The sequence below is a fragment of the Necator americanus genome, chromosome V (assembly GCF_031761385.1).
Source record: "Necator americanus strain Aroian chromosome V, whole genome shotgun sequence".
Lineage (NCBI taxonomy): Eukaryota > Metazoa > Nematoda > Chromadorea > Rhabditida > Ancylostomatidae > Necator > Necator americanus.
The window spans coordinates 37,661,747-37,676,465 of record NC_087375.1 but is presented as its reverse complement, the minus strand read 5'-3'; the positions used below and the strand labels follow the sequence as shown (position 1 = coordinate 37,676,465).

General features: G+C 42.4%; 3 protein-coding genes across 5 annotated transcripts; all 3 read left to right on the top strand.

Moving 5' to 3' along the window:
• Window positions 1-796: 796 nt before the first annotated feature.
• RB195_016383 (uncharacterized protein) lies at window positions 797-1,910 on the top strand (the record flags this gene model as incomplete). Of its 2 annotated transcripts, XM_064207519.1 has the most annotated exons (4): window positions 797-981; window positions 1,086-1,204; window positions 1,291-1,379; window positions 1,548-1,910. In XM_064207519.1, the coding sequence occupies 4 exons, from the start codon at window positions 797-799 to the stop codon at window positions 1,908-1,910; spliced, it is 756 nt and encodes a 251-aa protein (XP_064063399.1). The 2 variants fall into 2 exon arrangements, with proteins under 2 accessions (XP_064063399.1, XP_064063400.1); XM_064207518.1 differs by lacking the exon at window positions 797-981 and having other exon boundaries at window positions 1,111-1,204.
• Window positions 1,911-2,205: 295 nt separating this feature from the next.
• On the top strand, window positions 2,206-2,862 carry RB195_016382 (uncharacterized protein; the record flags this gene model as incomplete). Its single annotated transcript, XM_064207517.1, has 1 exon — window positions 2,206-2,862. The coding sequence occupies one exon, from the start codon at window positions 2,206-2,208 to the stop codon at window positions 2,860-2,862; it is 657 nt and encodes a 218-aa protein (XP_064063398.1).
• Window positions 2,863-2,877: 15 nt separating this feature from the next.
• RB195_016381 (uncharacterized protein) lies at window positions 2,878-13,913 on the top strand (the record flags this gene model as incomplete). Of its 2 annotated transcripts, XM_064207515.1 has the most annotated exons (9): window positions 2,923-3,263; window positions 3,366-3,810; window positions 4,445-4,548; window positions 4,604-4,687; window positions 8,738-8,804; window positions 10,746-10,824; window positions 12,210-12,349; window positions 13,550-13,720; window positions 13,821-13,913. In XM_064207515.1, the coding sequence occupies 9 exons, from the start codon at window positions 2,923-2,925 to the stop codon at window positions 13,911-13,913; spliced, it is 1,524 nt and encodes a 507-aa protein (XP_064063397.1). The 2 variants fall into 2 exon arrangements, with proteins under 2 accessions (XP_064063396.1, XP_064063397.1); XM_064207516.1 differs by lacking the exons at window positions 8,738-8,804; window positions 10,746-10,824 and having other exon boundaries at window positions 2,878-3,263; window positions 3,366-3,773; window positions 4,604-4,616; window positions 4,683-4,687.
• Between the last annotated feature and the right edge of the window lie 806 nt (window positions 13,914-14,719).

Here is a 14,719-nt window from a genome sequence, read left to right as displayed (position 1 = left end):
GCTGTTATTTTTACTGGTAATTAACCAGGTTCCGTTAGCTCTACGCCAAAACCTTTCTGACCCTTCTCTGTCTGTAAGCACTCCACTGGTTAGTTCAGCAGCAAAATAATATTTTGGTAACTAAGAACGAAATTAGAAGTTGGTTGCAAATGCCGCAATTACAGCTACTACTGAAGAGACGTCTTTTGTTATTTAAACATGATTAACAGGAGCTTGGAAGTTTTTTTTTGTTCTTGATATTTCCACAGTTTCGTGGAACGGATGTGTTTTGTGTTGCTAACATTCAGTCGTAGAATGATGAAGACACTGTTGTCGAGCCAAGGCTAGGTGAGTTGTGAGTCGCATGTCAGTAGTCGGAGTGGGATCGTTGCTGAACTTTTTTTTATTGCGCACCTGGATTTACAATAACCGCACATTTCATATGGTCGATTAGAAAGTTAGTATTTTGTGCGATGCCTTAAAACCAGTTTCGGTTAAGAAGTTGACGATTTCGAAGAAGTTCCGGTGCGAGAAAGAAAGCTTCTGCCCTTCCGAGATCACCTAACATTCCCTTTTCGTGCTCTACGCTTAATGTAGCTACTTGAGCAACTGCTCTCTCATGATATCTCCGGTAATATTCAATGCGAGCGCTACTCGATTGTTGATCTCTAATCCGTGACTCCAGAGGTAACATCTACGTCTTCTTCGGTAAAGTTAGGACGACCGCTCTGCTGCAGCTTTCCGTTTTCCTCTGACTCCTTGCAGTCGCTGCACCAAGTCCCGTCTAAGTCATTGTTGGCTGCCTCATGCACATAGCATGTTAGTCTCGTCAGCACTTCAGGCTATTCTGCAGCATCTGACTACCAACCGCAACCGTCTCGCGAAAGAGTTCTCTCCTTCCATATCGACCGAAGACAAAGTGGCTCGGGTGTTGACGGCGATGCTGCGAGGTCCAAAGTGCGATGAGAGCAGTTCCCGTCATCTGACCGCGTGCTCCGACCTGTGTGTATCCCGACCGCTACATCACCCAACTTTCATCACTACCTCAAGGACTTACACTTCTGGGGGGAGTTCGTTAAGCCACGCTCAGTGCGTGTTGTCCACAGCCCTCTACTCCAAGTGGATCTTCGAATGCCTACCGAGGTTTATGAGCATCCTCCAGCCGGTTATCTTAGGATCAGCTTCAGTGAGACGTTGTTTCCGCAAGTGCCGATGCTCACGGATGGTGTGTTTCCGAGAGTCCCGCTCATTGAACTTCAACATCTGGAGGATACGATCGCGTTTCGAGAGCGTTCTGCTCGCATTATTCAGGAATCCTCGAAGCAAAATACCTCTTCACCGTAGGGCCTGACCGTCGCGAATTGCATTGCATAATTCTGGATCAACACGCGATCAACGTGGTCAGTTCGCATAGGGGATACGACAAATCGCTGGTTCCAGTGAAGGACTTTGTATGGATTCATGACGTAAAGCACATGCGCAGCGCTCGGCAATCCTCGGGCCGCCTTGGCGCACTCTCGGATTCCTCGTACTACGGCCCTCGAGAATAATTCTGTGTATTTTTTTAGGGCCGCCAAGCTTGTGTTCACGTCCCCCGACATGTTGCAGGAAGACGTCTGTGGGCTCGTTTTGGGACTGATTCGCCGAAGAAACCGCGTGACTCACCTTCGAGCTATGTTCGAGGGGGCCCCGGACGCGGTCACTATCACTCCTACTCTCTCCAACTTTCGTCTCGAGGAGATCCAAGACGACCAGTTCCTTTCAGCCTGGACGCGATACAACGTTTCATCGGCGATGCGTTTCTCAGAACCCCCGGTATCCATGAGCATGCTCGCAAGCAGCTCTGCCAATTAATTCGTCAATTTCTTCCGGTGCTTCCAGAAGAGGCTATTGTGCTTTTGCGAGTGTTCCGCCCCACCCAGGAAGATTAGCAGTATCTATTGGATAGGGCAGGCACCTTTGAGAATTACTGCAACCCGGGGCTAGCCAGACGGAAGATGGCTAAGATCTTCAGCGTCACCTGCTCGGCTTTGACAGCAGTGAGTTCGATGAACGATGATTGCCACACACATTGAGTCACCGCCACAATGCCCACTCTCCAAATATTTCCATTACGGGTCCACTTCGTCCTTACAGACATGGCGACTGAGGCGGATTGGGCTAGAAGCCGACCGGTGGCCACGTGGGCTGTGGGCGCCAACTCTCTGACAAGGGCCACGGTTCAGCATGCGGACTTGGACACAAACGAAGAATTTGAACGTAATCATTGATATTTGCCCGTGGTCGAACCGAGCAGTGGAGCGCTTCGCCCGTGAGCACGGCTGCCCTACCAACGAAGGATTTTTCATCGACGTTGCAGTCCGCCTGACCAAGGCGTCATCTGCGGGCGAACACGTTTCGAAGATGAGAATTTCCGACAACATAGAGCGAGGATCTGCAGCTCTCGCCATTATGGACCGAGTTTATGGGGCGGCTGCCCTTGGTTGCCATAATCAGAGCAAAATGAGGCCGATAGACCCGGTAGAACAGGAAAGTATAGTTACAGTTCAGGACCATGACATCCTTTCGAGTCAGCAGCACGATGCTATTGGCTTGGGGATTGGCGATATCCCAATCGCTGCTATTCAGGCGGGCTTTAGGATCGGCAAGACAGTTGTCGGAGCCATCATTGCTGCACGATGGACCGCAGGTGGAGTCCTTGTTCTGGCCACGGCCAGTACCAACGCGGCGGTTTCCCAGTTTACAGCGACGATCTACGTATCTAACACGGCGGCTCAAGAGAACTTCATGCCTACGTCGGTGGACATGAACAAGATACTAGTCTCATTAGGGGAGACGTACGCCGACGCTCTCTCGGACTTGGAAAAGAGCGTCTGCAACTGATTCGCAGCTGGCCGCATGGTTTTGGAGCGGTACATCGGCGATCCGGAGCTCGCCCTCCACATGTCGGAAGAGGATAAGGAAGAGTATGCCATAGCCGAGCATCACGTTTCCCAGACGCTCGAGACGATGATCAAACTTATGCTCAAGTTACGCCCTCCTCATGTTCTGTCCCTTCTCAACACCATGGGCACAGCGAACGGCACCTTCGCCGGATACGGAGGTGGATTCAGGATCCTGATAGCGGAAGGGGCGTCGCAGATACCGGAGCCCGTGTTAGTGGCATTCGCCAACCGTCTCCCTCCGGCGCAGCAGGTTTACATCGGGGATATCAATCAGCTTGAACCGCATGTGAAATGTGGACGCAACTCGAACCCGGCAACTTATGGAGCGCGCAGCATCATGTTAGTGTTGTGATCGGGTCGAGCGGTGCCCGTAGCCTCTCTGCTTCGCACCTACAGAGCCCATTCCGTCCTTAACGAGCTGCCAAACTTTGTCGCGTATAGGGGCGTTCTTGTCAACGGGTTGCTACCAGAACCCAGGCCACTACTATTGAGCACGCTAACCTTTCCGACTCCCACAGTCCCTTTCATGTTCGTCAATGTCGACGGTCGATCGGAGCGTGCGGCCAATTTGTCTCATCGCAACAGTGCAGAGGCAAAAGTGTGCCTTGAGCTCTTACGCTTGTTTTTGGGTTGCGACCTAACGCTGGCGCAGCTCTGTATCATCACCTTCTATCGTGAACAATATCGGCTGCTCAAGAGCGCAGCCAAAGAGTTTGGCGTGGAGCTCTCCACGGCCGACTCTGTTCAAGGAAGAGAAAAAGAAGTGGTCATCCTCCTGACCATCAGAACACATGTTACGCCGGAATCTGCTGAGTTCCTTGACGAGTATAAGCGCATGAACGTAGCACTGTCCCGCTGCCGCCAAGGCCAGTTCATTCTCGGTCATGTGAACTCTCTCCACCGCGTCCCATTCTGTTATTAGCTGGGCTGCCTCGCTCAACGCCATCGTACCTTCAACGAGACTCCCACGATAGTTTGACGACATTTAGGTGTCAGCTCGGGTGGTGGATCTTCTATTGATGCAGAAGTTCGGGACGGATTTGAAATAAGGGGAAGGCGATTAATGTCATAACATTTCCCTTCAGGGGGAATCCTTCCTCACAGCTGAGGAGAAGCAACCACGCAGCCAATGTTCCTGAGGAGGCCTCTGCCTCGACATTGTCCGCTCAAGGATGCGCTACTTTGCTGAATCCGAGATGACTAACCCAAGCCCGAGTTTACCGCGGAGAACCCCGACGGGAGCGAAGTTCAGACCAAATTGAGTATGGTTAAATCTGGGGACTGAAGGCCGCCTCCACCGCGCAAACGCTTACTAGCTAAGTCGAAGTCTCATTACCAAACTGTTTTGAGATTACGGCCGCGCACTGTAGCTATTTTAACGGCATTTATCCACAAGCATCGCGTGCGTGTTTTGTGTCGACATTTGCAGTGAATGCGGACCCACCTAACTATTAGAGCTGAAATTATTGTCTTTGAATAAAAATTCCATTTCTGTTCGTCTCATTGCGTATTTCTTTCAGTTACCTTCTGTACTATACTGTGGCACTTCTTTCTATGTATGGTCCAGGTTTCATCGAGCTACTATCGAGCTGTTATTTGGAAGCACCACGCTCACCATGCGAAGGTCACTTTCGTTCTTAGGTTTTTCTACTAATGTAAGGTGAATTGGAAACTTTTAGGCTACTGCAGGATGTTTCTGCAAAAATGACGCCTTTTTGGGGCACCGTTCCGGAATCTGAGCTACGAACCTCCGCCAAGGCATGGTATGTTTCGTTGTTTGCATAGATGCGATGGGGAGGAACCAGATCCTCCTCAGGCGATGGGTGTCTTGCTCGTGGGGGCAGCTCAAGTGATGAGGATCGGAGAAGGAAGTATCCAAAAGGGAAGGGATCTCTTCTAGAAAGGTTCAGAAGAGAAGGGGGCAGCTCAAGTGATGAGGATCGGAGAAGGAAGTATCCAAAAGGGAAGGGATCTCTTCTAGAAAGGTTCAGAAGAGAAGGGGGTCCTTTCCCCAACCGTCCAAAAGTGAAGGGGTCCCATCACCGGCTCCGACTATTGCATCTACGGTTTCATAGCCCTCGTTTTTTACCTGTTCGGCTAGACAGCAGATTTTTGTGTTGTGATCTCTAATTATTTCATTAGTCTATTGATCTAGACCTTCATTTACCTAATTGCTTACTTTACTTCACATTTTCTTCTGTCTTATTATTACAGTCTGTTCGTATATTCATTTGCGTGTCTTATTTCATTTTATGAATTCGTCTATTCATTTGCCAGCTCGTTTTTATCCATTCGTCATTCTGCTCATTCATTTGAATATATCACAAATTTCGACGAAGTAGAATTATTGATCTAGAGAGTTTAGAAGTTCCATTCTTCCAGCTAACTAGCTAGCTAAAAGGACAGCTAACTACTGTAGAATCTGTGTTAGTCGTTTTTCATTTTTTTCTTTTCTTTTTTTATTGGGGTTGAACGTGAATTCCTATCCGATGACTTCAGACGATGAATTGAATGAGTTTTCGGGGATTTTTCTAAACCAAATTTGAAATAAAGTTCGAGGATTACGCGTATAGCTTGTTACTATACTTTAACTTTTTTTTGGATTTGTGTTACGCTGTCTCACCACCGATCACCGATGCAGCAAGCGGCACTTTCGAACAGCATGAGCCCTAGCGAGCTCGTTTTACTGCAATGGTTGACGAATAACTTGATTTATTAGAATAAAGGCTAAAACATGCAGGAGAGCACGTCAACTAAAGGAGCTAAAGTAGCTACTACTATTCTCTTCGTAAACGGGAATTTTTCTGCAGTTACACACACAAAGTAGAACATTCTGAAGTGTAAACCCACCTCTGATACGCCTTTAATAATCTCCTGAGATTTCTTGACTGATCCCCTTTCTGCTTTTGTCCCTCCCGAAGTGTAATAATGTTTTGGAGAAAATATTGTGGAACACGTCATTTCGCATTACGAATTCACTGGAAGTTTTGCATTCCGAAAACCGGTTCACGCTGTCCATTGCAATTAACCAGCTTTTCCATCGTCACAGTATTCGTCCAATACTCTAACTGATCTTCGATAAATTCTTATGTTTGGTTAAAGATGTTAAATGTTGCCCTGCATTCATGCTTTTTTTTCTTTGCTTGAGGTTAGACAGTACCAAGATCCTGGGTGCTACGGAAGTTGCAGAAAATTGGCTAGTAAAGCCTTCTGGCCTTTTCAAAGACTTGAATTCTGGAATTTTCTACGTCAGTGCCTATAAAAAGATCATGTTTGGACCACATAATTAATTGCAGCATTTCACGAGTTTCGGAAACGTGGATTGAAATAATGCGCTTCAAGGTAGCTGCCACTGCAGCTTCTTGTATGACTCGGAATTTCGGGAACCTGTATCACTCTACTGTTCGACTTTCGCCCTATTTGAGCCCAACGGGTCATTCCATTAGTTGAGAGAGGATCGCTTGCGAGCACAGGATGCTTTTGCTGGAGCATAGACCTCCTTATCTGTGATCGTCAGAAAATTTGGGGGTTATGCGAATCTTGAGTATTCTGTGGTGATACCGAGACATTACTTTTCTATCTTTTTCTATTGTCAAGACCGTGAAATTTTCATGAAGAACACTTATGCGTGAAAGCAGGAAAAGACTAACTCATAACCCTAGCAATATTCTTAATAATCCGCGCAGAGTTTTCATGAGAGGATCTTTCTGTTAACATAAGTTCTTAATTTTGTTCATGAATTAGGTACCGCTTCCAATGTGATAGTCGTCTTGTTCTGTCTTTCTTTAAATTTGTAGATGTTGTTCTTTAGTATTTCTTCTTCATCTCTTGCCATTTTCCCTTCCTTTGCACCCTTTACGAATAAATACAGTATGGAAAGTAGACTACTTGTATGCGCGTATTGATACTCAATTCTTCTAATCGCTGAGAAATTTCCTCTAATCGTCCTAGAGAACGGCGCGAGAAATTTATAAGATACCTTCTAGCGCTCCCCGCCTGCGACAGACTCTCACGCTGTTTTTTTTAATAGAAGGATTAAAGGCATCACTCCACGAATCTGAGGTGGTACGGATTTCAGGTGGAGTATTCGTATACGGCATAGTAGATTATGGGAAGGACGGCTTCGTGCATTCTGGCGCACTTTTTTCTACAAGGAATTCGACTGGAGCAAGCCAACCTTGTGCTGCGCAGCATCTTCCGGGCCGTTTTTTACGGGAATTAGGAAGAAGTGGACAGAATCACCCTTCTCTCCATAATCTACTATCCCTTATAAGAATACTCCACCTAAAATCTGCACCACCTCAGATTCCTGGGGTGCTGTCTTTAAAGGAAATTGAGCGTGAACTTATTCATCTTCATAATCTACACACTGAATCCTTCATCGTCCGTGAGAGTTCCCGGTATCGTCAATTTTGTTTTGCGTTACGTTTAGAAAAGCATTGAGTGAGAAAGTGGAAAGAACAAAGGGTCCTGATTAAGTTTCTGACGGCAAATTGAGAAATCACGAAATTCGGTGTTGTAAGAGATACGCTGATAGGGGGAAGAACACATTACTTGAGGAAAATCAATTGATTGATTTTCATAGGGTATTCATCCCAATTGAAATGTCTTAGAGGCAAATTTGTTTCAAAACTATAGTTTTTTGAATTTCAAAACGATGATTTGTCGTTGCATTGTTGCATTTTGTGGAAAGTTTCCAATCATTCGCAACAGCTCGATGGTAATTGTGGAAACCATGAAAAAAGTGTCACTTACGTTCATTTTCTCACTATCTCAAAGGAGAAATTCGATACAGTGATTATTGTGACATGTTGGGGTCAGTAGTCTAGAAAAGATCGTACTCGCGTTTTGCATGCTTAGAAGAATGTGAAATGGATGATTCGATTCTGAAATGAAGTAATTAATAGCTGAGAGGTTTTTTGTTGTTGCAAGAACTGCATCTCTGGCGCACATTATTTCAACTTGTGAGCGTTCTATGCGTACTTTGCTTTCGGTCGGTCGTTGCGCGTGATTCCTTACTCTCCAATGTTCGAATTCAAGTCCTTGACTCTGATCGTAGAGATAGTTACTACGTAATGTACTTGCGATCGCCATCTGTGGTCAGTGATTTCTAATTTGTAACGTTTGATATTGCAGAGGAAATCTCTGTTATTGGTCTAGTACAATTAACACTAGAAAGGGCCTCAAACAGTTGCGATATGTTGAATCTGGGTCGAGTTACTAGTTTTGCTCAGCTACTTTTTTTTCCAAAACTCACTAAAACTCACTAAAACTTTTTGAACTTAGGTGGGAACATTTTGATCCGGAATGAATGAATGAGTATCAATAAGCAGCATAGGTGGTTTCAATATAATGTTTTTTTACACATATTTTTTTAAAAACTCTCAAGAACACAGACACATTTGTGTGTACAGTTTACCGATGAAGTGCTTCACCAATAATATTGAATGATGTACATTAACGGTGAAAAGCTAGCTACCTTTTGATGAATTTTGTCCCTCTGCCATACAGTCAATCTATTTCATTCTCATTTCGAACTCTATTGCAACAGTTAACCCCTCAAAATCTCGTAGTGCTTGTTTTTCCGCGAGGGACAGCGACAATGTCCCGTGCATTTTCTCTGTTTAGCGCAGCATCACTTTCTGCTTTCAGCTCTAGGTAGTGATTCCTGAGCCATACTACCTTTTTTGAAATGCGTTTTGGAAATTTTCTATGATGGATTTATTCTATTAGTAAGTAGGGGTTGAAGACTAGTTTTAAAAAATGATGTCGAAGGCGCCAAATCTATGATTCCAGAAATCGTGGGATTTCAGGAACAATGGTTTATCCAACCATGCAACTTTTCTCATCCTTATGCCCGATAAAGTGAAAGCATGCAAGGTGAAAATACCAGATGAAATAAAACATTACATTCTTGCAATAATAAAATCCAGTTAACACAGTTTCGCTTTTCTGATCCTAAGTACGTAATCTCATCTTCATCGTTGCATGTACTCAATATTTGGGTGCTCCTAATTTATTGACTTTTAGAATTGCAATGAATGTTCCTGGTTTTCTTTGTGATTTTTGCAAAATAAATCCTATTGTGAGTCATATCTACTACTGAAGAGATCCCAGCATTGAAAATCCCTTCCATCGCACAATTTGAGATCGCGGACTATTCCTATTCCGATGCACTTTTCATTGTTGACCTTAGCAATACATCAGCTCGGGTTATGTCTGGGTCGCATCTGAAGTGATATCTTTGAATTACTCGCAGATGGAACTATCGATTTCCCTAGAGAGTAATGGTGTTAAAGATCTTCAATATTTTGAGTATTCAAATCGTGGCAATCGCGAATGACTTGAATATTCGTCCGAATGCTAGTTTCTAGGGTCAGCACGACAGTATCTAGTTTGGTATGGTCAGAGTGGTATTTTAAAGAGATGCACCTTTTTATTCAAACAGCGTTGCTTCTTCTGTAAATTGCAAAAGAAAACTGCATCATCTTGTATGATTCTTAGCTTCGGATATAAAGACATCCTGTCTTTCCTCGAAATTCAGGAATGAGGAGACATCAGCTCTCTGATAAATGGATTGGAGCACGGAATATGCTTTGAAAATTTTGTTTTTCTTTTAATTAGGATCCACTTAGGCAGCGTAGGACTAATAGTCTCATCTGAGGACAAAATGCGAACTTCCACCGTTCGTGCTCCAGTTGTTTTCGCTTCAAAAAAGAAAGCTTCTTTTACTTTGAGCTTTTTCAAGTTCTCACTCTGTAGTTTCCATGTGCTGACCTAGGACATACGTACTCTCTTACGTAGCTTCTAGTAGATGAAATTCCAGTCGGTAGTGCTTATGTTGATGGAATGTGTTTTATGGAGAAATCTCCGTCTGTAACCTTGTAAGGAGAAATGACCTGTCGTGACAGTGAAAAGTGTAAAAATTATTTCATTATTTATTTTTGTGTTTATTTTTTTTACGTATTTTTTAATATTTTAATGCGTACGCTCGCTGAATAAAATAAAGAATCATGATTTTTTTAAGTGAAAAAGGTTTAACCTGAAAGCTCGAAGTTTTTAGAGATGAGAGTTGTTTGTTTGACTTTTTTGTGGAGAAAGTTTTTTTTGTGTTGTGTATATCATTTATTCTGTAAATTCTCCACAATTTTTTGGAAAGTATTTGTGAAGAACTGTAATAATTTCATACAAATGAAGAAGAAATCCAAGTACATATTTCGAGTGTATTATTTTCCAGTAGCTTTCGTTGATTTTCTGGAGTCTTGAAAACACGAGGAATGAGTGCCAATTAGATACATCGATTTTGAGCTGTTTGGACGAGTTTATAGCACATTCCATATCATTTTACGATCAACACTCGTATATCTTGACTTGAAATTGTGACTCTTCTGAACCTCTGCTTAATTTGGACGTGTATTCCCTGATGAAATCTGACTACAAAGAATTCGCGTTATGTTCATAGAATACGCACTATAACTTTTCCAAATCAATATTTAACATTAGTTGTGGTTTCTTTGCGTACTCTTTCTTTAAAACAATGTCAGGGGATTGCGAGACCAAGTAATGTTGTGAAAAGTTGGTAGAGATATGATGATATTCTCAGATGCAGAATATTTAGACAAGGAGATGGAGCATATTTTCATCGAGCAGTGAAAAATATTCTCAATAATAGGTTTTCTTAAGTGTCTCATTTCGTTAGAAGCTCATATTTATCTAAATGTTACTTCCTGTTCCAAAGCAGTATTTCATCCTCGCCACAGTGTAGACGTATATAATTTATGTGAGAAATCTTTAGACCAGATGTTTGTTTTTGGTGTATAGAGATCGGAAAACTTGGATGCCAGCAGACAATTGGAAGAATGCCAAGCCTTGTTAAATGTTTTGAGCCATAAAATCGGAAGTATGACGTTATAAAACTACAGTAGTTTGGATCTCATGATCAATTGACTGCATGATAATATTAATTTTTCGATTCGCAAGTAGCGAAAAATAATCGCTCATTGAATATTCTAGCCTATAGATCATTTGTTCGCCTTTCAGCATGAGTTCAACATTTCTTCGACTGCGGGCTGCGCTTTAAGTCCCTAACTCTCTTACCTATTGAACTTTCTTACAACACAATAGCAGCAGTTATCCGCGTTCCTAGAAACATTCGCCTTTTTCTCTTTTTTTTGTTGTTGTTTTGTTCGTGGTATTATTGAAGCCATTTACTCGTCAGACAAGTTTTAGGTGAAGATAGAAATAAAATTGTTTCTGGTTTTGACCGAAATAGCTGTGACTCACGACATGAAGTTTACTGTTTTGTTAAGGACCCATTTGTACTTCTTCTGTACGCACATTATACATTATTTCCTTCACGCAAGTCTCTTCCTACTCCTCCATCCTTATTATTTTTATCTCGTGAACTCTTGCGAAACATTTCAACCAAATGATCAAAGTAAGCTATTAATGGCATTTTGGTGTAGCCTTTTCTTTAGAACTAATGTAATGTTTAAAATGTGATCTTTGGATGATGGCTGCGTCATCTCCCAGAGATCACATAGTGGGCATTGATGTCGTGCTGCAAGCCCCTTTCAAGGCCCATAGCACAGTAGTCGGGCGTTGAAAGCACGTGCGCGACCGAAAAGGGCGTGGCTTCGTTTGTATGCGAGTATAAAGCCACATTCCCTGTCTCAACCGTATCGTTCACGGTTGAGAACCTGTTCTCCCCTATACAAGGCTTGTTGTGCATAGGTGAATCGTTTCGACTGTCTTGGACTACTTGGAACTGCTCTACCCTAAGCCGCATAATTAATCAGCTAGTGGTATTTCTTCTCTTTACTCGTTTATTTCGTGCTGTAGCATAGATATACTTTTAGTTGTGAATTATATAGACCCTTTTTCCTTTTATGTTACAACTGATTTTCTTTTGGTTTTTTTCCTCACTTTGCAAACTGTGCCTTTTAACCAGTTATTCCCTACTTTTACAACTGTTATATCCATGATTAAACTCTCACTGCTGCCGTGGTCTCTTTCGGGATTCTGAGTCATCAGCAACTGCTCTTGTGTTCTAACTTATTTGATTTAATTCATAGAACTTTTCTGACTTTTATCGTCGCTCCTGGCATTAACAGTTTTTTTTTAAACAAAAAAATACTCAAAACTTCTCCTTCCTTATAGTCTGTTTGCGAAGAACTTATGAGATTACCTGAATACTCCTCTGGATTCACTGATTTCCACAACATCGCCGAACCTCTTAATTTTCCAATATAGATTAGTTCTAATGTGTTATCTTCTTATTTCCAGAAATGAAAGCCAACTCGCTTACGAATATGCTTGGTGAATTTGTCGCCATCCAGAAAACTCCCGAATTCAAACCGTGTTCAGCGTCAATGCAGGAGTTGAACAGAGCAGTAAAGGAAGAGAAAAGGACCTATAGTATCAAGGTACTGTTCTCATAACATTATAATCTTTAATCTCTTATCTTTAGAAATTGTTGATCGAAGCGATGTATATATGATCATTGCTCACTTTTCCAACAATGTTCTTTTCGGAAACTGTTTTTATCTTACTTGTCATGTGACCTCTCTCTTTTGATTTCTCTCGTCTAGACCGTGACAGCAAGATCTATAGATTGCTATCTTAGGACTATTTGGTAACAGTCCTTGTGTCACGGCGTGACTCATTCATTAAGGTACTTTAGGAGTATTTTTTTAGTTTCTTGTTTTTCAACTATAATTAGAACTGTTTCACAGTATCTTGGCTAGATCGAAAACCAGCAAACAAGTTGGAATTTCGAGGGAGCACACCCCAAACTTGAATGTGGTGTTATCTCCCCGAATAGATTGGGTTAGGGGTGTTGATATGAACGCGATCATACTCAATTCAAGCTATCCAGATAATGAGCGAACGAAATGGAATAGTCGCACTGGATCCACCTATGAGACCTGTCTAATTACGTCACATGGCTGCATGCTCGAAGATGCGGCACGTTCGTCTGCTTTCACGTGCATTTGACGTTATTAGGTGTCTCGTAAGGGGATCCAGTGCGATAAGCCCGTTTTCCCACGCCGTTCTTCTATATAATTAGTAGAAACTGAGCGTAATGGCGCAGATACTCGTGAACTACGTTTCCTACGTTGTTAATCCGTAGAAGACTCTAACACCCCCAGCTTTGTGGTAAGCTGCCTTTGAGAAATTAGAGGACTATTTTCTTCTAAAGTGCTCTATTTCCTACAGACCTTTCCTAGAGAACCATATTTAGTTATTCGGAATGTGACGTAATTGAATTACGGAGTTAGTTGTGGTTTTACATTATTGGGGCTATCTAACTATTTCGATGGAGAGAAATACCATCCAGTTAAAAATGCGTGGAAATATTGAAAGGATCTAGATTGTCCTAGGTGTTGCAGCGTAAGTCAACACTTTGTTTGACGAATTATTTAAAATATAAGCAGCAGCGATATTTACATTGCTCTCAGCAGGAAATAATAGCTGTTAAAATGAAATTAGAGGTTTTCATGGCTTCGATTCCTTGACTAATGAGGAGGATCTCAGCTCCGTCCACTTATCCATGATGTTAGAGCACAAAATTTATTACATTTGCTATTTACGCTAGTGCTTGAAATCCTTGTTTCTGTTTTCAGCATCGCGCTGAGAGACCTCGTTTCTCATCAGTTGGTGATCTTTCACAGGAAGTGAGCTTGAACCCTACCGGTGAAGTCACCATGCGTACTCTATGTGACAAAAGAAGGGAACGCCCATCCAGTCTTATCGAGCGTATCAGGCAGAGGATTAGTCCTTCAAGGAAGAGCGAGGTAGGCTACGACTGTTGTTAAGGTCTTTAAAATTTGAGAAACCTGTTTTTTTTTCCTTCGAAATTCCCTCTAATGCACCCACTTGTGCTTCACATTTTAGGCAATCACGGAGGTAGAAGAGGAGGATGGAGATTCGCGATGCTCGCGAAAATTTTCAACACGATCCGCTAAGCTATATATTCCTATCGTGTAAAAAATCACCTTTTTGCCGTCATTTACTGTTGAAGGAAGGCGTCACGTCTCCGGAAACTCGGATATGATTTGGATTTGCACTAATTACGAACTCCTGCATCAGGGAATTGCAAAAAATTTCTAAAATTAGCACTTTGTCAGCTGTCAAAGGCTACAATTAGAAATATTGTCATTTAGTTAATATTATCATGACTTTTTTCTGACGCATGACCAGTTTCAACTTTAAACCGTTCTTTTTTCTGTACAAAACTCGACAACTCTCCTTACCATTCTTTACGACACCTTTTCGTTTTTTTTATTTTTTGCATACTCGTTGGATGGATTTTTATTGCGTTTCATTGTTATGAATGTATATATGTTCTTGCATTTTTGCACTTAACAGTTCTGCTGTGTACATAGTCACTCAGGAATTAGTTCATTGATTGGATCTCTCGATAAAAGTTAATTTGGAACGATTGTATGGTGTATGTTGATTCAATCAAATGTGCAGCGACATGGAAATTATTTGCATGGAACTCTTTCATCTGTAACGGGTCCCAATATGAACTTTTAATGGTCCTATTTCAAACGTACCCACTATATCATCATCATGAATCAGCGTAAATGTTGAGTGACATATTCAGTAGAACTCTGACAATACGGATTTACCTTTAGCCTGAATCATTGACCTCATTTTGTTTCGTATGAGGAGTCTTGCGTAGAATGTTTGTGGATGCTTTTTTGGTCTTCAACAATTCAAAAGCTACCGATTCAAGTGTAGATTCCTGCGAATGTTGTCGGCACCAAATGTGTTCATCGGCGTGCGCG